The 24,516-nt window shown below is 43.7% G+C and overlaps 2 protein-coding genes across 4 annotated transcripts in view; both read right to left on the minus strand.

Annotated features, from left to right (window-relative positions):
* The window catches only part of PAXBP1 (PAX3 and PAX7 binding protein 1), a 28,639-nt gene extending 23,389 nt beyond the window's left edge, over window positions 1-5,250 (minus strand). For both annotated transcript variants that reach the window (XM_074814242.1, XM_074814241.1), the window contains exons 1-3: window positions 4,727-5,250; window positions 2,875-3,003; window positions 1,162-1,338 (exon numbers count right to left, since the gene is read on the minus strand). In XM_074814242.1, coding sequence (XP_074670343.1) covers window positions 1,162-1,338; window positions 2,875-3,003; window positions 4,727-5,180 — 760 coding nt within the window. In that variant the 5' untranslated portion in view covers window positions 5,181-5,250. The remainder of the gene's footprint in view (window positions 1-1,161; window positions 1,339-2,874; window positions 3,004-4,726) is intronic.
* Window positions 5,251-9,221: 3,971 nt separating this feature from the next.
* On the minus strand, window positions 9,222-23,508 carry EPCIP (exosomal polycystin 1 interacting protein). Of its 2 annotated transcripts, none has more exons than XM_074816847.1 (2): window positions 23,444-23,508; window positions 9,222-11,525 (listed from the first exon to the last, which is right to left on the minus strand). In XM_074816847.1, the coding sequence occupies exon 2, from the start codon at window positions 11,452-11,454 to the stop codon at window positions 10,780-10,782; it is 675 nt and encodes a 224-aa protein (XP_074672948.1). In that variant the 5' UTR covers window positions 11,455-11,525; window positions 23,444-23,508; the 3' UTR covers window positions 9,222-10,779. The 2 variants fall into 2 exon arrangements, with proteins under 2 accessions (XP_074672948.1, XP_074672950.1); XM_074816849.1 differs by lacking the exon at window positions 23,444-23,508 and adding an exon at window positions 16,635-16,752.
* Between the last annotated feature and the right edge of the window lie 1,008 nt (window positions 23,509-24,516).

A 24,516-nucleotide genomic window follows, 5' to 3' on the forward strand; every position in this document is an offset into this window, starting at 1 on the left:
ACTTTCTGACCAGAAACCCTCAACACTGGGATCTTTCCCAAAAAGTCTGGCTCTACTTCCAGCAGCTCATGTGCCATAAGAGCAGAAGCCTGATGCTCCTCCTATGGAAAATTCCTAAAAAGCAAGTGCTCTACAGGACCTGACTATTGCAAAAGGAGGAAGAAAAAGAGGTTCTTGACTGTGTCACTTTCTGTCCTGCTATTGCTCCCAACTCTTCTCATTTTGGGGGAACAAAAAACCTCGGCCATTTCAACAGATGATGACAGCTCGGAGATTAAGAGGACACCAAACCAGACAAAGCTAATATGAAAAGACTGCACAATCAAGGGGAAACAAGAAAAGCACATCTAATTAAAAAAATCTAAAATCCCTAGCACAAAATTAATGCAATTTATGTAAGTCATATATAGAATGGTGCCCAAAAATAAATTTTTTGATACATGAATAATTTTTACCACTACTTTGATAAGGAATGCACAAAAGGTTAGATTTCAGATTCTCTTTACACTTGACATGAGATACTCCAAGCCAGCAATATCTTCAGAGATGCAGTAACATACATATCGCACCACTCTGCAATTACCCCTAAAAGCAAAAATGACTTGCGAGTCAACTAGGAAATTCTTTTTCCCTTGAAATATGGCCAAGTCTGTGGACCCAGGACATCCATCTTCTATTTGAGGAGCAGGCTACCACAACGTAGCTAACAATTAGTAAAGTAGTTTCAAAAATACTATCTCAGGCTGATTTCTTAGGCCTCAGGGCCTGACAAGAACCTCATTAGACAAAATAAGATAGGAAAACATTCGAGATACCTTGTAGACCTGCAACAGAGACATTCGAACTAAAACCAGAATTTTAATTGAAAGCAGTTAAAATTCATGTTAAGTCACCTATTCCAATTCTAGATTTTCATGCAGTTTGTCATCACTTTGAGAGACAAATTCCTGCTTTTGACATCAAGATGAAGCATTCTGTAGCAAAACACTTTTTCTCAAAAGCCTTGTAAAATTGAACAGCTTTGGAAAGTAGCCGTTTCCTGAATTCTCAGATGCTGGATATACTGCTGTAAATTACTTCCTAATCTCTCAAATACATTACTCTGCTGTAAACACTGCATAAAACATTTGTTAACATATCAGACACATCACAATAACCAACCTGGGCGGAGAACATTCAGTGATGACAAAGCACTTGAAAAAGCCCCACCAGCTTTTGGTTTTTCTTCTTCCTTCTCACTTTCAACTTCCATTTCTTCTTCACCATGCTCACTGTTTGCAGTCCCATCTTCTTGACCTAGATCCTTAATCTGTCCTGTCTTTTCTAGTGGTGGTTCAACTGGGAAGACAACAAAGCCCACGTTTTACTCCCTTCATAAAGATCACTCAGAAGTATTTTTTTAAGGTCTAGCAACCAAAAGTAAAAATCAAATGAAAACATTAAATGACAATTTTATAGTTTGAGATCTAGTAAAACATGCCTTCTTAATTGTTATTAAGCCACTAACACCCTCTCAAAATAAAATCTGACAAAGCAGACAACAACCACCACTAAACACTCTACACATTGCCAAGTATTGCAGAAATGAGGGGAACTCAATAATTAAGATCATATGTGCAACCTTCACACAGCCTCTTACGTATGTAATTAGAAAGCATTGACTGTGTTACACCAAATCTTTCCACAAAAACAGACTAATTTCAAAAGAACCCCTTCATTTTCCTCTTGGGCTGGGTGCAACATTACCCTACATTACGTAACATATAACAGATACAGGCAGCAGGTACAAATATTATGTAAAAAAATGGATGTTAAATCCAGCTATCCAATCCAAGCCACACGGATCTGAGTTTTTAGACTTTAGCATTTGTTTGGAGAATCTAGACTACTGACTCGGCAGCAGCCATGAGGTGTTTGCACTATAACCAAACCAATTATAGAGACTGCAAAACAGACAAACTGAAAATTAGCACATGCTAGCTATGTGCAAAATGCATTTTTTTAAGAATCTTTGTGAGAGAAGCAAGAATTAAGATCCAGGTTTCCTCAGATCACCCGAACATTAGCCACAGAAATGATAATTTCTGCTTTTGCTCATGCCCCATAAAACTGCATATGCAACTTAAAGATTCTAATAAGAACAAATTTCTGTTTTTTTTAAATGCAGACTAATTTAATTAACTTAAAAAAGGGCAATTTGCTGCATGGGACCACGTTTAACTCTCATATGTTTCATCTATACCATTGCAATCTTTAGATCATAAGCCTCTCAGCTTGTGCTCATAGTATTGTGGGTTAATACTCTACACAAAAACCTAACTGGAAGAGGAATCATTACTCCTTCCCAATGAGCTTGCCAAAAACCAATAGCAGAAGTACAATGAAATTGAAATCCCAGGCTCTATTCCAAGCTCTGGAGGATTGTACATTGTTAAAATATCCTTCTGCTCTAACACTTTAATCCTGTCATCTTAATCATCAAATCTACTCTAAGGTCCAAGTCCTGAAACAGGCAGCTGTTGAATAATTTACTTAATAACAAAGAACATCACTCTGCTCACCCCAAAAATCTTCCTTTTCAAGAAGATGCATTACAAGGACACATCCTGTCAGGTAAGCCCCACACAGTTCTAAACTAATTTAATTCCTTCCTAATTCAATAGGAAGCAACTCATCTGACATAAACAGAACTGAAATACAGAACTCTCTACCAGCTTCAGAACAGCATTTGCAAAGTTTGAACGAACACATTTAATGCATGCTTTGCTTCAGTTCTAAATCCTCCAGAAAGACTAACAATTCATCTCGAATACGAGTAATTTGTATTTACAATACTCAATCTTTTACAAGAGTTACTGTTAGTTTTGTAGTTACCATCTGTTGGAGAATTGACCTCTGTTCTAACTTTTGATTTTTCAAGATCTTCTTTGTATTCTTTCTTCAACTGTTTTACAATCTTTTTGCTGTAACTTGATTTCTTCACTTTAAAAACTTCTTCAGTTTCTTTAAAAGAGAAGTTGAAAAACATGACATTAGACCTGCCAAAAAGTATACTTACCTATTAAATCTCTTAATTTTGCACCTAGAACTTGATAAATGCCACTAACAACATAATTTAATGCGACTTTACATTTGCACTGTTGCAACAAAACCAGTCCCATATCCTTTCATGTGAACTAATGTCCACCTTGTCTTTTTTTGGTCATTTTTAAATGTATGCATCCTGCAGTCACAGAAAAGCAAAACTGAAGTTACACAAAAGTGTACACACATGACCTGCTTTTATCTGACTGCAGTAATCTTTTTTTTTTTAAAAAAAACCCAAACAAAACCCAGCTGATTCTTCACTGCGACCACTAATTTGGAAAAAAACAACATGAAGCCCCAACATTTTGGGTCAACAGCCTTTTCACAGCCACACGTATACACAATGCGTAAGTGAACTTCTCGTTTTGGCTGTACTACCAGTTCAAATGCCTGCGCACTACAACCTACCAAAAGGTATTCAATAAGTTAAAGAACTAAATAGCACAGAAAAAAAGAAAAGTTAAACTTTGATGTAGAAAATCCACAAGTGTTTGGGGCTTTTTTAAGTCTACAGTGTAATTCCACGTTTTCAGTATTTCTGTCAAGATTTCAAGTCTTAGATTCCAAGTTCCAGTGATTACAAGAGAATTCCTTCTAAAAAAATTCAAGATGCATACTAACTTTCCTGCTGACAAAAGGCTGTACAAAAATAAGATCCTAATTTTATTCACCCTGAACTTCTGGAATGCAACGAACTCCGGAGTTTGAGGAGTGGTTTTTGATCATTTTTAATATGTAATAACTATTATACATAATCAGATTATCTGAGTGTGAATGGACCAATTCATGAGTGCAGTACCTGCTGGAATCCAGCAGAATTATTAGTTGAAGCACTGTACAAACACAACTACGCTATTTTTCCAAAAGCTGAGGTCCAGAAACCGCTCAATCTTTTTTTCCCATTATTTCTGAATGTTAATCTAATAAACCTTGTGGGCAGCTAGATGAACTAACTCCGCAACAAAACACCAGCGGCTTCACATGGAGTTTGCTAGGACAACAGGCAGCCCGACATGACCTGTGAACACCAGCCACATCTGATGAAAACAAACTCGACACAAAGCCGCGGGAAAGATGCCCCTCAAACAGCACTGTTGGTTCTGGGGGGAGGCGGGGGTGGCTGCACGGGCGCTGGGTACCGCACAAACTCAGGTCAGGCTAAAGCGCAGGTCAGGCACTGCAAGCCAGCCAGCTGCAGTGAGCGCAACACGGCTGCAAGTCAGGCACCGGCAGCAGAGGCAAATTACTCCGCTAAACCGGACTTAAAAACACGCGGGACGCCACCCGGCTGCTTCCCGGCGCTGGGAGCACGTTGGCCCCGCGGGAGCCGGGTCGGGCCCGGGAAGGGAGCGGGGCCGAAGGCGGCTGCCGCTGCGGCGCCCCCCGCCCGTGCATCCCTGGCCCCCCGCACCGCGCCCCTGGGGCTCTCCCCCTCTTATGCGACCTCTCATCACCCCCACGTCACGCGGGGCAACCCAACTGCCTCAAAAAAAAATTAAATAAAACAAGGGTGCAGGCTCTCTAGGGGGACGAGGGGTGCGCAGACGACGGGCGGAGGCCCGGTGTGGGCTGGCCAGCTCCGGGCCCGTCCACTCCCGCAGGCAGCGAGCCCAAAGGCCGCGCGGCCCCGGTGCCTCACCCTCCTCCTCGTCCTGGAAGCTGAGCAGGCTGGCCCGCGGCACCTCTTTGTTCTCCCGCGGCCGCTTCTTCTCCTTGGGGCGCCCGGCCCCCGGCAGCCCGTTGCCCTGCTGCGGCGGCGGCAGCGGGGGGGGCAGGAGGGCGGGCGCCGGCAGAGCCCCCAGGCCTGCCCTGTCGCCTCCCACCAAGCCCAGCCCCAAGCCGAGAGCCGCGCCGTAGCCCGCGGCGCAGGCGAAGGCCGCGGGGCTGCCGGGCAGGGCGAGGGGCACGCAGCCGGCGGGCAGCGGCAGGAGCCCGGGGCCCGCCGCCAGCGCCATGGAGGCCTCGCCGGGCCCCTCCCCCCCCGCTCCGGCCGCCGGCGCCGGCTCCTGAGGCGGCTCCTCGTCGCGCTCCTCGTCCTCCTCCTCCGAGTCGTTCCTCTTCCGCACGTTCACCCTCCGCGCCTTGCGGAACATCCCGCCGGGCACCGACCCCCCGCGCCGCTCCGGCGCCGCCCGCTCCCGCCACCCCGCGCCGCGGCCCAGGCCCGGCTCCCCGAGCATGATAGCCGCCGCGCCGGCGGCCACAGCGCCCCCTGCCGCCCGCCGCCCGCCGCCGCCCGCCCGCCAACGGCGAGCGGCCGCCCGACCATAGAGAGGCGGCGAGGACGGAAGATAGAGCGTGCGCGGCGGGGAGCGTAGAGAGCCGGGGCTAGAGCGGCCCGCCTCGCCGCCCGCCACTCCCCCCTCCCTTTCCCAGCAGCCGCTGCCGCCGCCGCCATCTTGTGCCGAGGAGGCAGCGCGAGCCGGGGGCGCGCGTCACGTGGCCACGCGGCGCGCGAGCGGGGAGTGGGGCGGGGAGGGGGCCGCGCGCGGCCCCTGTGGAAGCGCGACATGGCGGCGCGGGGCGCGGGGACGTGGCTGCAGCTGCCGCGGGGGGAAGGGGGGGCGCCCAGCATCGCCTCCCCATTCCCGCGGGCTTCTTTTCCGCAGCCAGCTTGGGGACGGCGGCAACGGGTATCCGGAGAGGGTGCAGGTACCCACGCAGCGCCCAGCCGCCGTCATCTCAGCCGGGTCTCTGCACGGCCTCTGCCGGAAAGCCCCAGGCCTCCCTGAGGAGATCTTGGCTTCTGGCTTGGAGGGGGCAAATAATATGGTGATCTTCTGCGCTAGTGCTAAGTAAATAGCATCTTTTGTGTGCAGGGCCCCTTGGGGTTGGGTTTCATCTGGGCTGGGGGCATTCTCAGAAGTCAGTTGAGTCAGCCTCAGTGGCCACTGTGTTGACTAAAATAGAAGCTGCAGGTTTGGTGGCAGATGCCAAAAGATCACTGGCCTTTCTGAAGACCATCTCTGCAAGTACAAGTGTTGGGAACTGGAGGGGCTTCCCACCACATCAGGAAGGCCACAGAATCACAGAATTGTCTAGGTTGGAAAAGACCTTGAAGGTCATCTAGTCCAACCATCAACCCAACATTGACAGTTCCCAACTACACCATATCCCTCAGCGCTATGTCAACCCGACTTTTAAACATCTCCAGGGATGGGGACTCCACCACCTCCCTGGGCAGCCCATTCCAATGCCTAACAACCTTTTTCTGTAAAGAAATGCTTCCTAATATCAAGTCTAAACCTCCCCTGGCACAACTTGAGGCCATTACCTCTTGTCCTATCGCTTGTTACTTGGTTAAAAAGAGACTCATCCCCATCTCTCTGCAACCTCCTTTCAGGTAGTTGTAGAGGGCGATGAGGTCTCCCCTCAGCCTCCTCTGCTTCAGACTAAACAACCCCAGAACTCTCTGCAGCCCGCCTTTGCCAGCCACCTTGGGAGTCTGCCCAGGAGGAGATGCAGGGGGCCTGGCTGGCCTCCTGCAGCCTCTCGCTGCGGCTGCACAGCAAGATCTCCCATAGAAAGCATCGCATCGCTTTCGTGCTGTTCTCAGTATGTATTGACTTCCCAATTGCTAGTAGGAAGGAAAACTAAATTTACAGCTCCTATTTCAATTTTTTTCTGACGCAAAAAAAAATCACCTCAGTTTTCATTGATTGGCATATCCAGTAATCATATGTCACTGGCAAATACATACAGGTTGAAACTGATACATGGAGAATGAAACCATTGTATGTATAAATACTAATTGCTATAAATATACAATCAAATACCATAGGGTGTTGAGTGTGGTTAAGCATACCGTATACTGGGATTTAAAACATTCACAAAATCACATACTTATTTCTGCAGAGTGATGCTTAATATACTGCTGTGTGTAGTTTACATGCAGATGAACCAATAAAACTAATAAAACTCACAATGTATGTGGAATATGTTTTGTATGCATTGGTCTGAAGAAATTCTGCAAGCTTCTAATGCAGTACTTTGATATGGCAAAGCCATATAAAATTGAAACTGGGAGAATCAGGTTCTTGGTATCTGCTGGAGAAGAACAAGGGAGCTGAAAAGATCACTGCAATATTGGTGCTGTGGGATTCTGCTGCGCATGTAATTGAGAGGAGGATTTTTTCCTGATTCCAGGAAAATCTCTGCAGTGCTTACTTGGACACAGGAAAAAAAAGGTCTTTTACGCCAGCCTTATTCAGAACATTACAGTGACAGAAGTAACCAAAACTGTAATTTGCAGTGTTAGAAAGCACATGGATTTATTAATCTCATGGTTTCTTCCCGACAAGGTCAGAATACATACATTCTCAGTTACTGCTGCATGTGTGAATTTTGAACAGTAACAGCAGCCAACCGCTGCTGTCACGGCAATGTGGAAGTACAGTGTTATTCAGCACGTTTGTTACTAGAGGGCAGCAGAGCCTCAGTTAGTGAGTTCGCTGAAGATCACTTAGGTTTGATGTTCCCAGATTTTAAAGAGAAGGTCGGTAACATTTAGAAATCAATATATTTGTGTGCCAGCTCTATTTTATTTTTTTTTTTTACAACACTATCCTGTGCAGCCAGTTTGTGAAGGTAAGGCTAGTACTCTTGCACAGACAGTTGGAGCATGGGATTCCTGGGCTGACAATATGAATTATTTGCCTGGGTCTGTAATACATTCCAGGCATGTAATGTGTTCAGAACACCTCCTCCTGCCAATCTCTGTCAGTAAAGCTCCAGCTTCTAACCATTTTGTAACATGTGAGACCATTGTGAAAGGTATCGCTAGAAATATTTGTGATTTGGGGAGAAGGCTTACGGTTTTTGCCAGGGTGCTGACAAAGGAAACGACATCTTTACAACAGCTGATTTAGTAGTTCTCTGGCTGAGTTAAATTGAGTTCAATCCCCAGCCTTCAAGTACCCGTGTGCTTAAATCTGTTAATTTGCAATTGCAAATAGACCCCATTAATTCAATAGTTACCGCATTGTTGATTTCAGTGGGAAAGCTCACAGTAATGGAAGGTGTGCATGTATTCAAGTATTCTGAATAATTAAGTTTTGCTTCCTAGCAAAACTACTCCATCACTGATTACAATTATAGAAAAAGTCTTTCTTTAAAGTTGCTGAAGCAAATTCATTGGTTCCTCAGAACCTTGATAGCCATTCCCCTCAGTACACGTATTTTATCCCAGTAGTTTCATGTAATCCTTTGCTGGCAATGTATGACTGTTAGGACTTGCTATTCCAAAGCCTTTATTGTACTATATGGATGGATCCCAGCCTTATTTGTATCTCATAGGAGGCAAATCCTGCAGACATGGGCAAGGAGCAGACTTTGGGCTATATAAATAGTCGTGACATATGTTTTCCTGGGGGTAGTAATCTGTTTCCCACAACGCGTCTCAAAATTGTTTGCTACATGTCTGCCAGAAGCCTCACCTCCCTTATCAGATGAGAGTCATCAGATGGGGTCTTTCTCCTTTCTCACAGGGGACAACATGAGCCAGAGCTTGCCATTGTCGCAAACGATGAAGTCAAGTTCTTTGCATTTGGGAAACTGCAGGCATGGGCACACCCAACGTGCAAGAGACAGGCTTTTCCCTGGGAAAAACACCTTTGTGAGTGTGGTGTCTCACCTGTCAGGTGGCCTCTTGGCCAGTGCTTTCCCATGGTGTGTGCCATGGCTTGGCAGAGAACACAGCTTCTTGGTCAGCCCCCAAACACACCGTCAGTTGTGCACCGAGGTTGGAGGCTGCCCGCATAGCCCGTCCCTGCTTTCATAAGAGGCTGTGTCACCCAGCCCGAGCAGAGTGTTCCCAGCTCTGACCGAGTACCAGAGGGCAAGGACAACTCAGCATTCCCAGTGTGAGTAACCTGTGACCACCTTGCACCCCTTGAACCTGACAGCAGTGGGCTGTATCAACAGGGGCACAGCCAGTAGACAGAGGGAAGGGATTATTCCCCTTGTATTGTGCTGTGGTTTAGGCCCAGAGTGTGACTGAACACACAGAACCGTTCACTCACCCCTTCCCCCTCAAGAATGGGAAGAAGAAAATAAAGCAAAAGGTTTGGGAATCAAGACAAGGCTAGGGAGGGGTAGCTCACCCATTACAGTCATGAGCAAAAGACAGATTTGTTAGGGGAAGAAAAAAAAGAATGTCACTTTAATGCAAAACACTAACAACAGCAACACTTACTAGACAGAATGGGACAGTGAGAAGCATTGCCACATCTTAAAAACACTTTCCCCCCACCCCTCCCTTCTTCCTGGGCTCAGTTTTGTTCCGATATTTCTACCTCTGTCCCCCAGCAGCACAGGGACAGGGAATGTGGGGGTGCAGTCAGTTCTCTGCTTCTTCCTCCAAGGTGGGGGAAGCACTCTTCTGCATTCTTTCCCCTGCTCCACATGGCTCTGCTCTTATAGGAGACAGTCCTCCATGAACTTTCTCTAGCGTGAGTTCTTCCCACAGGATGTAGCCATTCACATGCTGCTCCAGCACGGGTCACCCCCATGTGTTGCAGTCTTCCCAGTGCCAAACTACAACAGCAGGGGCTTCTTCTTCCCTCAGAGTCCCAGTCTACTTTAAGCACCTCCATGGGTGGCAGGGGCATGGCCCTGCCATCTCACCATGGGATACAGGGGAGCTCTCTGCTGTGGCACACCTCCCCCCGCTTCCTCCTCCTTCCTTCCACTGAGGCCAGTGGTGTTTGCATAGGTGTCCTCATAACTCCTCCTCACAAATCCCAACCCCCTCTCAGGTTCCTCTTCTTAAATACATTATTGCAGAGGTGCAGCCACCATCGCTAATTGGCTCAGCCTCTGCCAGAAGCGGGTCTGACTTGGAGCCGGGGGAGCTTTTGAGAAGCTTCTCACAGGGGGCCACTGCTGTAGCCCCTTCCCCTGCTACCAAAAACCCACCACACACAAACCCACCACAGCCTGGCACTTACTAGACTGCATACGGAGTACTGCATATGCAGTTTTGGCCCCACTGGTTCAAGAAGGATGTGGATCAACTGACATGGTCCCATAGAGAGCCACCAAGATGGTCAGGGGCTGGCACATGTGACTGTGAGAAAAGTCTGACAGAACTGGGCTTGCTCAGCTTGGTGGAGGGAAAGCTGAGGTTACTACATGGAGAAAAGTTTCCCCATGAGGACAGGCAGGCAGTGGAGCAGGTTGGTCAGTGAGGTGCAGGCTCTGTCCTTGGGGGTTTTCGGGACTGGACTGCAGAAAACCCTGAGCTGTCTGGTCTGATCCCAGAGGCCGCCCTGCTTTGGGGCAGGGGATTGGACTGGAGACCTCCCAAGCTGCCATCTAACCCAGGTGATTCTCTGGGAGGCTCAGGTTCTTCTACCACTGGAGGTACATGGTTATGTCTTTTTCTGTCTGAGGCAGAACCTTAAAACAAAATTTATCTGGAGCTTTCAATTCTTAGCTTACAGTATATAAAAAGATTTCGTACCGATGCTTTCTAAAATGGTTGTTCCACATTTTCTTTGTTCTTTAAGAAAGTGTTTACTGAATTAGTCTGACAAGTCTGTCTTACTTTAAACACCTCCTTGTAGAGTGCTATCACAGTCACAACTGTCCATCCCATAACAGTCCTCCTGGTCAAACCAAAGAGACGTAGAGAATTCCCATCTCTTTCTTAGCAGTTTGCCATGCCTCTGACTACTGAATATGTTCAATAACTCAGTAAATGAATGTTACAACATAGCTCCTGTTATCTGAGGTTGAGAAAACATCAGAGTACAGCAGGCTGGGAAAGTGCTCTGTGATACTAGAGACGTTTTCCACACTGTAAGACTTCAGCAGAGAATATCCATTGAAAAGCGAGGTGTCCAGGAAAGAAATATATACAAACATTTGCCTGTCTTTGTTGTGCACTGCAAGCGAGTCTTCTTTTTCATTGTTGCTGCTGCTGTGGATGGTTATGCTCTGCTCTGCAAATAGTCCCCTGACCTTGTTTACCCGGAGCTTTCGAAGTCCCCAAATGGCCAAGTATTCTGTTGGGAGAGGAGTGGTGCCACAGAAGGACAGCTTCAAATCCCACACCCTTGTGAAGTTGAGGAGCATCTCCAGCACAGAGGTGTCTGTGAACCAAATGGTCAGGTGGCTTTTGTAGGTAGTTTTTTCCATGGTAGAAAGCAGCACTGTTTTGCAATTGCACATCAAGTTTGCCAGGCAGTAATCACAGTCACGGATATCCACCAAGCAGCTGCAGTTGCGAATTGTGTTTTCCTTGGTGAAAATTAGCGTATGGTTCTTCTGACTTCTCACAAAACTGCCAGTGATGCATATGCTAAGGAAGCCAGCCAGAATGAGAGCCAGCCAAAAGGTGAAAGCAGAGAAGGCTATTGGCTTCATTAGTAGTGGTGCCAAGCTGCCAGGTGTCTCCTTCTTTTACTTCAGTGAATTATATCACTTGGCTTTACCTACTGAGGAGAAACAATTTCTTTATTATACTAAAGACCACTCAATGGTTATTATTACTTCACTTTTCCCACTCATTATCTGTCTCATCTAGTCAGAACCATATTGCAGTTTAGCAGGTTGTCCTGCATTAGAGGGGAAGTGCAGCTACACTGATTCAGAAAATGAATTGTGACTCATGTTTGGGATTATTCTTTCACTCCTTTTTTGCTCTAAATGCTTTCATTTGCTTATGGGCCAGCTTGGACACCCTCCTCTCTATCCAGGCAGCTCCTCAGCCTGCCCAGTGTGAAGGTGAAGGCAGGATTCCTCCTGCTCATTTCTGCTTTCTGCCTTTTCTTTGTCCACTTCCCAACAGATAGCGGTGACAAATGACTCCATGCTCCACTTCACCAAGAGAGGCAGTCTGAGAAGGGCTAAAGACAAGTGTTTTGTTTTACACTTGACTTGCTAAGTAAGGGTTGTGATAACTTTCCCTTTAAACTGAATGTGGGATATACTGGGCAGAGGGAAAGAAAGAAAGGGTGGTTAAGGGCGGAAGCACTACTGGATGCACCACAGCTATCTGGTATGCTGATAAAACCTGCTTTTGATCCATATGAAGCTATGTGTGCTCCAGCCTTAGCCTGTAAGTTTTGAGGATCAAGGACCATCTCTCGCTGTGTCTCTGCACAGCAACTAGCCTAGGATAGATCCTGACTTTCTTGGTTGCTTTGCCCCCCTTCATTTACCCTGACAAAGCAAAGTAGCACCTTCCATGCATGCTTATGACAATGGAGCAAGTTTCCATCCCAGCCTCAAATGGTTGGGAGCATTTGGTGGGGACTTTTGAATTCTCAGCTACCAGCCCCTTGGTTTTCAGAGCAGGGTTGGATCTTACCAGAAGCATCTGGATACTCCTGGCATATTATTAGATTATGGTACAAGCAATGATGCAGAATGCCATTTCTCAACACAAATTATAAGGTGTTGGAAAGTTTGTCTGATTTGACTGTAATTGTTTTGAAGCACCAAGAGACATTAGAGCCAAATTTTGACCAAAGGTGGCAAGTCCTAGTGAAGGCAGCAGTAGAGCATGCACTGGGCAGAATTTGGAACAGAATTAGCATGTGGAAAGATTGATCCATGTCCAGAATGCATGTCTCCAGCACTCACAAAACACAGCACTACACCTACATTTTTGGAAAAACATGCCAGATAAACATGAAAATAGTAGTCTTTATAATAAAAACACAAATTGGTTTTGTCTGTTATTCAATCTTCCTTCATTAGAGAATGGAATCTTCTGCTATAAACTTCATGGTCGTTTAACAGACAATTAAAAGAAAATGTCTTCAGGAGCACACTAAAGTTATCTTGGTCATTAGCACTATCATATGCATGGTAGTTTACCAAGCTCAATTCTTGCTGAAAATTCAAGTGAGAGAGTTCTTTGACTAATGTTAATTTTTAAAAACCTACAAAACTGCATCTTGACAGAATAGTTTGTGTCCTGCTTTCCACATTTCTCACTTATAGAGGATATAGTCCTCTAGTCCACCTTTCTTTCTTTGAAGTTTGGTTTCCGTTAGTTAATCTGTGGAAACTGTGATAGTTCGTAAATGACCAGGTCTTTGCCATCCACAGGAAAAGCAAGAAATGGGAAAGTTACGTGCACATGGGGCAAAAATCTGCACCTAAGAATGGTGGACTCTGGGCCAGACGTTACCAGCAGATCCTTTCCAGGAATTAAATCTTTAGCTTGTGATAGACAGTTCCATGAAAATATCAGCTCATTACTTCACAGCAGTCAAAAAGTAATTAAATTGTTAAGATGTAATAGGAAAACGATGGGAAAAAAGAGACAGTGCTGTTGAACTACTGCATAAATAACTTGTTTGCTGACACTTGCCTGCTGTGTGCAGTTCAGATCCCACCATTTCAGGAAAGACTGGAGTTCAGAGAAGAGCAACAAGAGTGATGAGATATGGAAGGACTTCCCTTTAAGTAAGATGGGACTAGGTAAAGTAGGACTCTAGGTGGGAAAAAAGATGGTTGAGGTAGGATATGGTGGTGACCTATAACAGCACAAATAACATGGAGATGGTGGGTAAAGACCAGTTTTTCACTACTTCTTCCAAGAACAAGAGTAAGACATCTCAAATAAAACCAGTAGAGTCATAGCTGACTTGTTGATCCTCAGCAAAGGATGTTGGGGGCACAAAAATTTTTCACAAATTCAAGGCAGGACTGGGTAAGTTCAGTGAGGAGAAGTCCACTGCAGTTATCATGTACACAGGCACCACACCTGGCTACAGAAGGCCCCGTGCTGAAAAGAACTGGAGGCAAAGAAAATATCACATGTAAGTATCACATGTTTTTGTCCTATTCGAAATCTCTCCTACGCACCTTCTTATGGCTGTACATGGAGATGGCTACTTGACTAGATGGATATTTGGTCTGACAGATTATGTTATTATTTTTAGATATATTATTATTCTTAGATAAGGTATATATAGTGTAAATGTACGTGGACTGACTCAAACATGATTTAATTCTGTATGTACTCCCTAAATTTAGTATGTTGTTTTCTTAAGTGAAGGATACAGACATTTTAATGCTTAAATCAAATATTTAATCCATGTTGTGGAACATACCAGAAATACCAGTCCAACTGTTAGCTAAAGTTTAACTTCAAAGGTCAGACTCATCCAACTGGTAGCTGTCCTGGTATCATTACTGCTAAATTAATTTGGTCTCCAGTATCTAAGCATCTATTCATGCATCACAAAGAAAATCCTATTACTAAATCTCCGTACTGTGCTTATTTTCTCAGCCCTTAACTGTGGCTAGCAGTTGTGATAAATCAGAAATCTGTAATATCACCACTGTTTCACAACTCAGTGAAATTATTTGGATTTATCTGTTTTGGAGGTAATAGTTGCAAGAAGAATTCCTAGACAATGTCAACGGTGTGAGTTTGAACTAAGTAAAATTGATTTTACTCAGTAAGACTCAGTAAGACTCAGCACTTCTGCATTTCAAACTCCCACCTGCATCAAAAGGGGTGATACTGCTTTTTCCACATAAGGAGGACTTCATAGTCATAAAACATTAGATAAAATACTTTGATGCATCCTCCTCAGTTTTAGCTCTTTATTTATTTTCTTTTTCTTTTTTTCAGTACCTGAAGAGTGGAGAACCTTTAGTTCTCTACTGTCTTGCAGCCAACCAAAGAAAATTCTCTTTCAAGTTTAGCTGAGCTGATAGCATTTGGGCTCTGTCCATCAAAATCCAAACAAAATTCTAAATCTTGGCATTCCAGGAAATGTTATCTCCAGAAATACTTGCTATCCTCTTCTGCTCCCTGCAATGCAGAAACATTCCTGTCAATTCAGTTCTTGGTATTTAGTTTCTGTGTGGTTTTGGTGAGTGATATGCAAGCAGTGAAATATATGTTGCAGGTTGTCTGTCTGTGAAGTGTCAAAGCCACCTGCAATGCACCTTTACTTAATCTACCAATTATCTACAGAAAAATGTGCATTATATGGCTCTGAATCAAATTATTTTGCTGCCTGCACTGGCTTGGGAAACGGTTGGCTTTAATTTTTAGAGGTGGGGGGAGCTGCCTTGCAAGAAGCAAGATAAAGCATAGATAAAACTTATCTGCACTAGCTCGATGGCTCTGAGTTGTATCTTTTTGAATTATTACTGCTGTCAAGGCACTGTTAGGAGGGAAGAGGTCACAACTTAGCAAGAGGTTCTTTTCACTAAAAGTCTGGGGAGATGTCTTTAGCTTGTCTTCTCTAGGAGTGGCTCAGAAGAGTCTGAGTTTCAGTAAGGAAGATAAAAAAAAATATGAAGCAAAAGTCACAGACATGAAAGTTGAGGAACAGGAGATTGCCAGGGTAGAAGATGTAGGGAAAAGGAGAATCAAAGAAGAGCATAGGTCTGAAAAACAGGGCCAGGGCCTGAATGTATATACCTGCAGGATGACATCTTGTTATTATGAAGCAAAATGGTTGAGGTGATCTGAGTTTAACCACTGAAAGGACTGAAACATAGAATTGTTAATGTTTTTTTTAATTTGGTGTGTTGATGTGATGGTGAGCTACACAAAGAATAAACTGTCTCTCAGGAAGTACTTTTGAAGTTGCAAAAGCTAACAGTTATTTTCAAAAATCTTCCTCCTTTGCAGAGATTCCTTATATTTTGAATTGCTTGTAATGCAAAGATGCCTTCAGTAGGGCTCTTGGAGACACACAAAAGCCCTTTTTTGTAAATTGCCATGATGCTGAAGGAAATTTGGGGTGATTCTCTTGCCTGTTGTGGGTCTGTGTTCTCCATCATCTCCAAATTTACAAAAAATGATGGAGTATCTTCAGAAAACTGGAGAATTTGGGCTGTGGGATACATATTTCCACCATGCTCTCTGTCTGAGGATTACCCAATCCCCTTAACAAAGATAATTGATCCATTGAGCTCACTAAAATATTTTTAGATATAACCTATAGAAACCCAAAGAATGCATCAGATCATGCTAAATGTCAAGAATTCCCATACAATTTTCTAGAGAAAATTGGTGGGTATGCTTCTTCTCTTCCCTAATTTTCAAATCAAGCTTAACTAGACTTCCAATATAATCAGTACATATTCAGAGACTAAGCAACAGTCTCATATGCATTTACTATGCATGTGTTCAACTAGCTCTGCAGCCTTCTTCCTTGATTATGGCTAGGAGACAGCATTTCAGTGATAAGACTACCAAACAGACTCAGTCTATGTCTTACTCTTCTACTATGCTATTAACTTTGGCAAAAGGAGGCTTATCATACAGTTATGAACAAAACACCTATGGGTGTTGCTTCTACTTAAAACTTTTAAAATCTATAGCTATTTACTCATCCACCTGACACAGTGGATTTTACAACTTGTTTCCATAAGCCATTTGACATTTCCCTGAATAACATAGCATAGCAGGTATAGCAGTCCTGTAAAAATCATATGAGCATGTTTTAGCTTTACAGTTTATACTAGAACGTTGCTGAACTCAGGAAACAAGAATGGTATTTCAAATCTGAACTTGGCAAATTATCTGCATGCTCTTCTCTCACAGATGGGTAACCAAAACCTACCTGCTTTTATGCATCTGTTCTGGTGCAAAGAATAACTCCTTTGTCTACAGAAGCTCAAGGTAAAAAGGAGCTGGTCTGCATTTCATTTCCATATAATTGTTCAATTCAGCTATTTTAGACAGTCATTCTTGTCCAGCCTTATAGCCAATGTTCATCAGTCCTTGAAAGCAGCAGGGTAATAAAAATGGTAACACATTTTCATAACAGAAGTGATTGAACTTGTTCATTAACCAGTTGCAGCGAGATGATTGATAAATATGTTTTGATTAAAACACAAAATGGCTCTGTAGCCTAAATGTGGTATGTGCTATTGGAGTCTTGTTGCTGTTGCTGAATGTTTGGTTTAAGTTTTTGAGTAAAAGATCTAGAGCTCTACCAGGCTGCAAGATGACCTCCAGCAGAAGTAATAGCACCTTGGGTTCATCTCTTTGTCCAATGCAGCAAAGAAATAATTTGTCCAAACTGATGGTGGTTTATTCTAACATCATGGTTTCTTCACAGTGGTATTATTTCTAACAACATCCCAAACAGCCATGTTTCAAATGAGGCATAGGTGCCCTTCACCCAGCTGCACTGATACTTTTTCTAAGTTGGTCTCATACAGTCAGCTAACAATTACACAATGTTTTGAAATTATGCATTGTGATTGCAACGTTTCCTTTTATCAGTTACTGGTCAGGTTTTGTTACTGAAACTACAACCTTCGACAAATCCACCCCTTGCATAGGTAAATTGGAGGTAAAGCCTACTTTCCTTCCCCTACCATCTTTACATAGTCTGGTTTTGGAAATACAATTAGAAGTGGAAAAAACATGAGGCAAGTAAAACTAGTAGATAAATAGCTGCTGAGTCATACTCCCCACACCACCTTGCTGTCCAGAGTCACAATGTGGTAAGCATTTAGTATTTGAGAATGAAGTGGAAAATTAAATCAGTGTATGAGAATGACTCAGTGCCTTGAATAGTAATTAGACTGTATTGCCCCAGAGGTCTTTTCTTATGCCTGCTTTTTCTTATGCCTGGGTAAGCAGTCACCCAACTTCACTAAGCAGTGGTAGAGTACCACTATGCCATGGGAATTACTCATAGCTGATCCAGTTCTCCTCCAAACAGCTGACAGTATTTACCCAGTGGTTACCTTCCAATTACTGTATTAAAACACATCAGAAAGGTTTTGAAGTGTGGATTTTGGTTTCTATGAATCAAAGAGATACCTCAGTTCAGGTAACAGAAGGGAAAGATTCAGCGATTAGAAAAAGAGTACTGATAGAAACTCTGCCACTGCAAGGGTTTTCTGGGAAATGGGGAGGTGGAAGAGGGATATGTTCAAGCTCAAGAGATTCTTAATTGGCCTGAAGATGTTAATCATCAAGAAGGCTTTGGTGATTGGTATAATCTTGATTTTCATCTGGCATTTAAGCTTCCTGAAGTCCAAAGCTACCATCCAGTTTTCCTCATAGACTCCTTTAGAAAAGTCTTCTTTCGCATTGAGGGGAAGCTCTTGCATCACCCCAAATTGAAGGACTTTTTGTTATAACCAGGTCTATTTAGCTGAATACTTGGAGAACAGGGCACCAAGCACCAAGAGCAATTCTGTAACAACTAAATAGGTCTATAGTAAAGCATGTCTAGTAGTACCTGGACACAATACCAAAACCCCAGAGCACAGACTGAGCAGATGCAGATGGATGAGGAGAAAACCACTGCAGCCTGTATGGTGGAACAAGGAGGTAGCAGTGGGTGAAGGAGGCAGCTGTAGAGAGAAGAAGGGAGAAAAGTGCTGATAAGGGGCTGGGTGGAGGAGAGGCAAGTGCAGCCCAGAAATGGATTGGAGGCATGAAGGAGAAGGAAGGAGTAGGAAGCCTTCCTCAACAATCAGGAAGCTTTTTAATAGCGCAGAACATACAGAAAGAGTACAAAACTGAGATCCTGGGGCAAGTTTTTTGCAAACTTTACAGGCATGTCTTGACAGAAAGTAAAAGAAAAGGAATAACGCTTCTCCAGAAGAGACACCTATTCTGTTTCTGCTTTGGCTCCTGATTTGTGTGGTTTATATCCAGTCCAATATTTGTTGTTCAGTACTAAGTTGTTCCTTGCATGCAAAAACTGGAGAAAAACTAGATCCCGGTAGCTGCCCCAAAGTCCCTCCAGCCTGCAGTGCTGGTCTGGAGAGGGGGAAGGCAGCCACCACTTCAGAGCTGGGATCTCTATGGTAGCAAAAGGAGAAGAGAGGCTGCCTTCTCTGCTTAGCAGCAAACAAAAATCCTAATGATTTTAGGAAATTTTACTTGCTTCCGGTAGCAGTAACCTGCTTCTGATTAAACAATTTTGAGTGATCTAAATCCAGCAAATGATTTGCTCATTTTTGTCCTGAGTGGGGGCCTTTCAAGTGAAGATTGGGTTAGACATAGGTACCAGCATAAAATTATTCCAGTTTGATTGCTTCAGCCATGCATGGTTTTAGATGTGTTATCTCTTTCCAGCACTGAAAACACTGTTTTATTACATGTTATCCCAAAAGTTTTCTAGCACAAGATTCCATCCCCACTCCTTTTTCTTCTCAGGTTTTGAGAGCTAAAGGAGATTTTCAATGCTTATTTAGTAATAGTGTCATTTTAGGTTTCTGAATTTGCTTTGATCATTCCACTTTTTTTCTTTTTTTTTTTGCTAATTGCAGATCTGTGTATTAAGAAAACTGCAAAAAAGCAATAAAAAGCCTTTGACTGTTGTGTGAGAATGCTACTGTCTCAAGGAAAGTTAATCCTATTCAATGGAAGTCCCAAGCCTATACAATTAATTTCTTCACAGGGTGCTTTCTTCCATTCTCTATTCAGAAAAAAAACTAATTAAAACCCCTCATTGATCACTTGTGTTAACATGTGCCTATGTGAAAGTGCTGTATTAAGCAAAGAGGAGCTTAAATCCATATAATCTTGTGCAGCTTGAGTAATGTACACAGGATGAATACCAAAACCACCCAATTTAGATCAAAATAACGTGAAAGGCTGGACAACACCAAGAGCTTTTAGAAGAGCTATGAAGACTGCCTCTTTCTTTTCCTATTTGCAGGCAGGTATGGGAGGGATGTGTAAAAAAATACATTGTATTTCACAGTGAAGGTGGCAGCAAGGAGGTAGGTACAGCAGCTTAACTGGGCTGATCTTATTGGGGATGATGCATAACTCGCCTGCCATGCAGAAATCTCAAAAAGGGAGCCAAGGGGAAGAGGAGTGCAGACAAGCTCCCCTTACGCTAAGGAGCAAAGCACACTCCAGGCTTGCCTTCATCTGTGCACTCTTTTGGTGATATTTAATACTGGTATAACCTGTAAAATTTTTGTGAAAGAGGTTTTTTTAAAGACTGCACAGGGCTACTGTTGGGTGGCTGTGCTGTGTTCACGTACTGACTAACTGGAGGTTTTTGAAGTGCAATTTCTTTGGCATTTGAAAGAGTAAACTGAGATTTTCTTTTTCTTTTTCTTTTTTTTTTCTTTTTTCCCTCAAAGATAATGCTAAAAATTTGCTTGAAAGCCTATCGGATCTTCTGGAAAAAACCTTTTATTGTTAAATTGTAACTGAAAAAAATAACATCTCTGATTTGCAGAGAGGTATGCACATGAGAAAGGGGGAGGTTAGCTTTAACATCTGCTGAACTAAGCAGGTGTTAAACTACAAGATTACAGGAAAATGTAAAGGGTTATGTAAAATGCAAAGAGTCAGTCCCTTAGTAAGTCCAGTCTGAGTCTTCAGTGCAGAATAGCTACATTATCTAACCAGGAAGCCCTAGGGAGCCTTGGGCGTTGAGGGAAACAAAATGCTGGATTTGACCTTTGTAGTCTGTGGAAGTTTTAGGAGTTCCCTGAGTGGGCTGATAGCAGAGAGAGTATTTTGTTTTCCGTCTCTTTGTTTAAACACTTACCATATTTATTTAGTTACTCCACAGATAAATGTAGGAAAATAACTTTGTGATAAAAGCTGACGTTCTACAGACTTCCAGGCTGCAGTGTGATCTGTGCAACCTGAAACCTGTATTTGCATTTGCTTGTGCAGCAAAAGCCTGGGCTGCTTGTCATTAGGCTGAGCAGCCAGTGCTCTAGCAGTGGTGCTGTCAAGCGTAGCAGAACAAATTCCTTCCCAGCAATGATAAAAATGCAAGATAAAATAGGCAATTCTGTTGCATTGAACTTGAAGTACACACAGACCCTTGAAAATGTTCCTGTATGGGTATTTTGGTATTCAGGTGTACACAGACTCTGGGACAGACGATTAATCTAAAAACACCTCTGCAAAATCATCAAGGCTGTCCATTCCATGCAAAGCTTCTGTCCATACTGGAGGCAAATGTTGCAGCAGAGGGGGTTGTGACAGGTAACTGCAGGGAGGCAGATTAATAGGAGAAAACACAAGGGAAAGGAGGAAGTCTTACCCTCCCAAAGAATTGGGATGGTGATACCTCCCTTTTTCCTGCAATGAAGGTCACCCTTGGCAGGCCACAGCCTGATTATTTCCCACCCTGAGAGAGAAGAAAGGATGCATGTGTAAGGCCTTCATTTTCATGACCTGCTTCACACATGCAGTCTGCACTTTTCGTAATAAAGGGTGGGGGACCAAGATGAGTGGCAGGATTTGCTTTGCCAGAACGGACCTGGAGCTATTCCAGCTTGGAGATATGCAGGAAGGGTGACACACACTGATTGGGGTATTCACCTTTGAATTGCACCAGGATAAGCATTTACATAAATGAAAAGTGAGAAGAAAGTGATATAAAGGTTTACCAACTCGGGAGGAGAGCACTATTCTGCACAGCTTTAAAAAGCAGCAGCAGATCATACATATCTTACTCACTTGAGCACCATAGGAAGGATTTGTCATTATGCCTGTGTAACTGGATTGAAATAAGTGGTATAAATTGGATCTAATGAAATGAAAAATCAGAATTTTATTTCTAGTAGTGCCATTATGGCAGTGTGTCTCTATCCTGCCTGCTACTGCAACCTATGACTACAAATCCCAGTTTTCTATTCAGTGGTTATAAAGTGCTTTAAGAGTCTCAGAAGGAAGGCATTATAGAAAAACAAGTTTTTTCCTGTTGCTATCTAACCAGGCAGCTATTCCAGTCTGTTGACTGTTTGATATTTCTCCGCAGTGCCTTCTGCAGCTTTCAAATAACGGAAGCACTAGTGACTTGAACTCTTGTCCTGATGCTTATGAGAGAGCCCTGTATCAAAAAGGTGTCAGGAATACAAAATCATGTCCTGGCTTTGTGTTAAAGAGAAACCCCAGAGTGCACAGTTATATGTTACACTGTGAAAAGATCTTATTTCTCCTCTAAATTATAGATTAGTACTTTCCAATAACTTATTTGTTCGCTTCTTGAACGATCCAGCCTTTTGCCTAATTTTATTTATTTTTGTGAAAGATAAGCCTTAGCAAATAAAATTTCCTTCAGTACTGGTGCTGACTCTGACTGCACTGCATGTGTATGTAAGCTACCATGTTAGGGGGGTTGTGCTCCCTGTGATTTAAATTGAATATGAATATTAAAAAAAACCCAAAAGTGTATACACATGCATAAAGCATGAATTTGTATGCTCAATGCACAAGTGCATCACATTTTCACACAAGTACTTTTGTAATTGTAAGGTACGCACAATCAAATCCCTGTTTATTTATCTGCCCTCAGAAAGGGACACCTTCTGGGAAATCAGGTGTCCCAAGGATGGGTAGTCAGCATTGCCTGAAAACCAGAGTTATCCTTGGTAGCTCAAGCTGAGCACTTCAACACTGAGGTACTAAAATTCATTTTAAAACCACTTCTAAAATTCTCTTTTTCTTTAATGTCAAACCAACTACTCCCTGAAGCAAGGGTATTTACACTGAGTGAGCTTTAGGAAAGAAAGCTCGACTGCAACTTTTTGCTATTATTTCCCACTGCCCTTTCTAACCTGACCTGGACAAAAGTTCAAGTTAAGTATTACACTAAATTAAAGATTTGCCAAGCCCAAAACATAATGCCTACTTCATGAATGAAAATGGCATAAAAAGCGTACTTTAACACTTTATTTTCTGTTGTTCAAATCCTAAATTAAGAAAAATATATGTGAGAGGAGAAAGCTGCATGACAGAAAGCTGTTATGAAATGTGAATGGTCACTAAGCAGCTGGAGACTGAAACTCTGGATGGGGCCTCCTGGTGCCAGGTATCTCAGCTCCTGTTCGCTCACTCGGATAGTGGATGTTGTCATTGCCATTGAGGCTCCGTAGCTACATAGAGGTGGTGTAGTTACTTTGTTTTGTCCTTACTGTATCACTGGCTTGATTTCTAAATTAAATGACAGAATAAAACACAGGTCCTAACTGCTCTTTCCCCAATCCTCCTCTTCCAGTGCTCTTCTCAAGGAAGTTTTAACTGAGTAAAATGACTCCACTCCTGTCAGCTGGAGTAATTCCCACCAACACTTCTGTCACCTTTAAAGATTTGCCTAAAGAAGTATTTGCAAAACGGAGCAAAATCATTCCACTGTTCTTTGTGGTTATTATTCATAGAGCTATTAATTATTATCTAAGGCATACAGATACAGCGTATAAACAATTGCAACATATGAAAGTCAAACTTTGCAGAATCTGTTATTTCACCGTGATTACAAAACAACAAATCTGAAAGAAAAATACCTGCCAGGAACAGAGTTACTGTCAAGGAAATAATTGTGCTGGAAGAGAAACATCCTCATTCACAAAAATACAAGCTATTAAATGTTCCTGTTTTTTACCACCCCCACCTTTTAGAGCCGAAACAAAGACAGCGACTTACTCTTTCTCTGGATGCTGGTGGATGGGTTCACCACCGCCCGGCTTCCCGCTCGGCGGAGCTTGCCGAGCCGGGGATGCTCGGCTGCGCCTGGGAGCGGGGTCAGCCTGCGGAGCAGGCAGCAGTGCCTCCTCTCCCACTCGCTGCTGCTCTTTTATGTTTCCACGGGCCGGCAACCCATGCCGTTTCCCTGACTACCGGGAGAGCGGTCCAAGGTCTATCCCTATCATTAACACCACGGCAGCAGGATCCCTACCTGTCTACCTTCTCTGCTCCCATGCCATCGGGTGTACTGTCGTACACGAAGGGCTCACCTGGAAATGCTGAGGTGACCGACGGCCTCCCTGCTTGCTGTAGGAGGGAGCTGGGGTGTAGCGGAGCAGAGGGAGCTGGTGACCCGTGTTCGCAGGGGGATGGCCAGCCTGGTGCACAGGGAGGGAGATGGGACCTCCGCAGTCCTGTGGCCCCCTCCCAGCACTGCACTGGCCCTCCAATTGGGGAGCCCCTCTGACCATCCCCATGGGACATATTCTGCTCTGCCCACATTCCGGGGGCTTTGTGTGTAGTTTTAAAACAGAAAAAACCCAGATCAGGTTTGAAAGCCTGCTTGCCCAGCTGGAAGGAGTAACTGGAAATTTCAATCACAGCTTAGCAGAGGCACAATGTGGTTCTCAACCACGTCTCAAACGCTGTGGATGCTTCTCCATGATCCAGCATAGAAAACATTTTTGTGTCATGGTTTACAATGTTGTTATGGCAGGAGAGTACCTACCAAAAACTAGAATCTCTACAGCTAGCCTGATACTAACTAGCCTGAATAACCAGTGGAATTATTTGGAAGGACAGGCCAGTCATAAGCAGCTTCACAAGGAAATGCAGTAGCAGCATCTTAAATAAAGCACGAGACAACATGCTGCAGGGCAAAGGTACTCTGGCAGGCAACCTACAGGGAACGAAGAGTAAGAATTGCTGTGATTCAAATGAAAAGATATTTGTTGCTTTTTCAAAAACAATGCCTGGCCTTTACATGCCCAAGACCCTCTGGGAACTGCTGATGCTGTTACCTCAGTAAGGGC

This window comes from Strix aluco, chromosome 2 (genome assembly GCF_031877795.1).
Source record: "Strix aluco isolate bStrAlu1 chromosome 2, bStrAlu1.hap1, whole genome shotgun sequence".
NCBI lineage: Eukaryota > Metazoa > Chordata > Aves > Strigiformes > Strigidae > Strix > Strix aluco.

Bases quoted from the DNA above. Each gene is read 5' to 3' on its own strand.
- EPCIP (XM_074816847.1), bottom strand. From the start codon at position 11,454: ATGAAGCCAATAGCCTTCTCTGCTTTCACCTTTTGGCTGGCTCTCATT.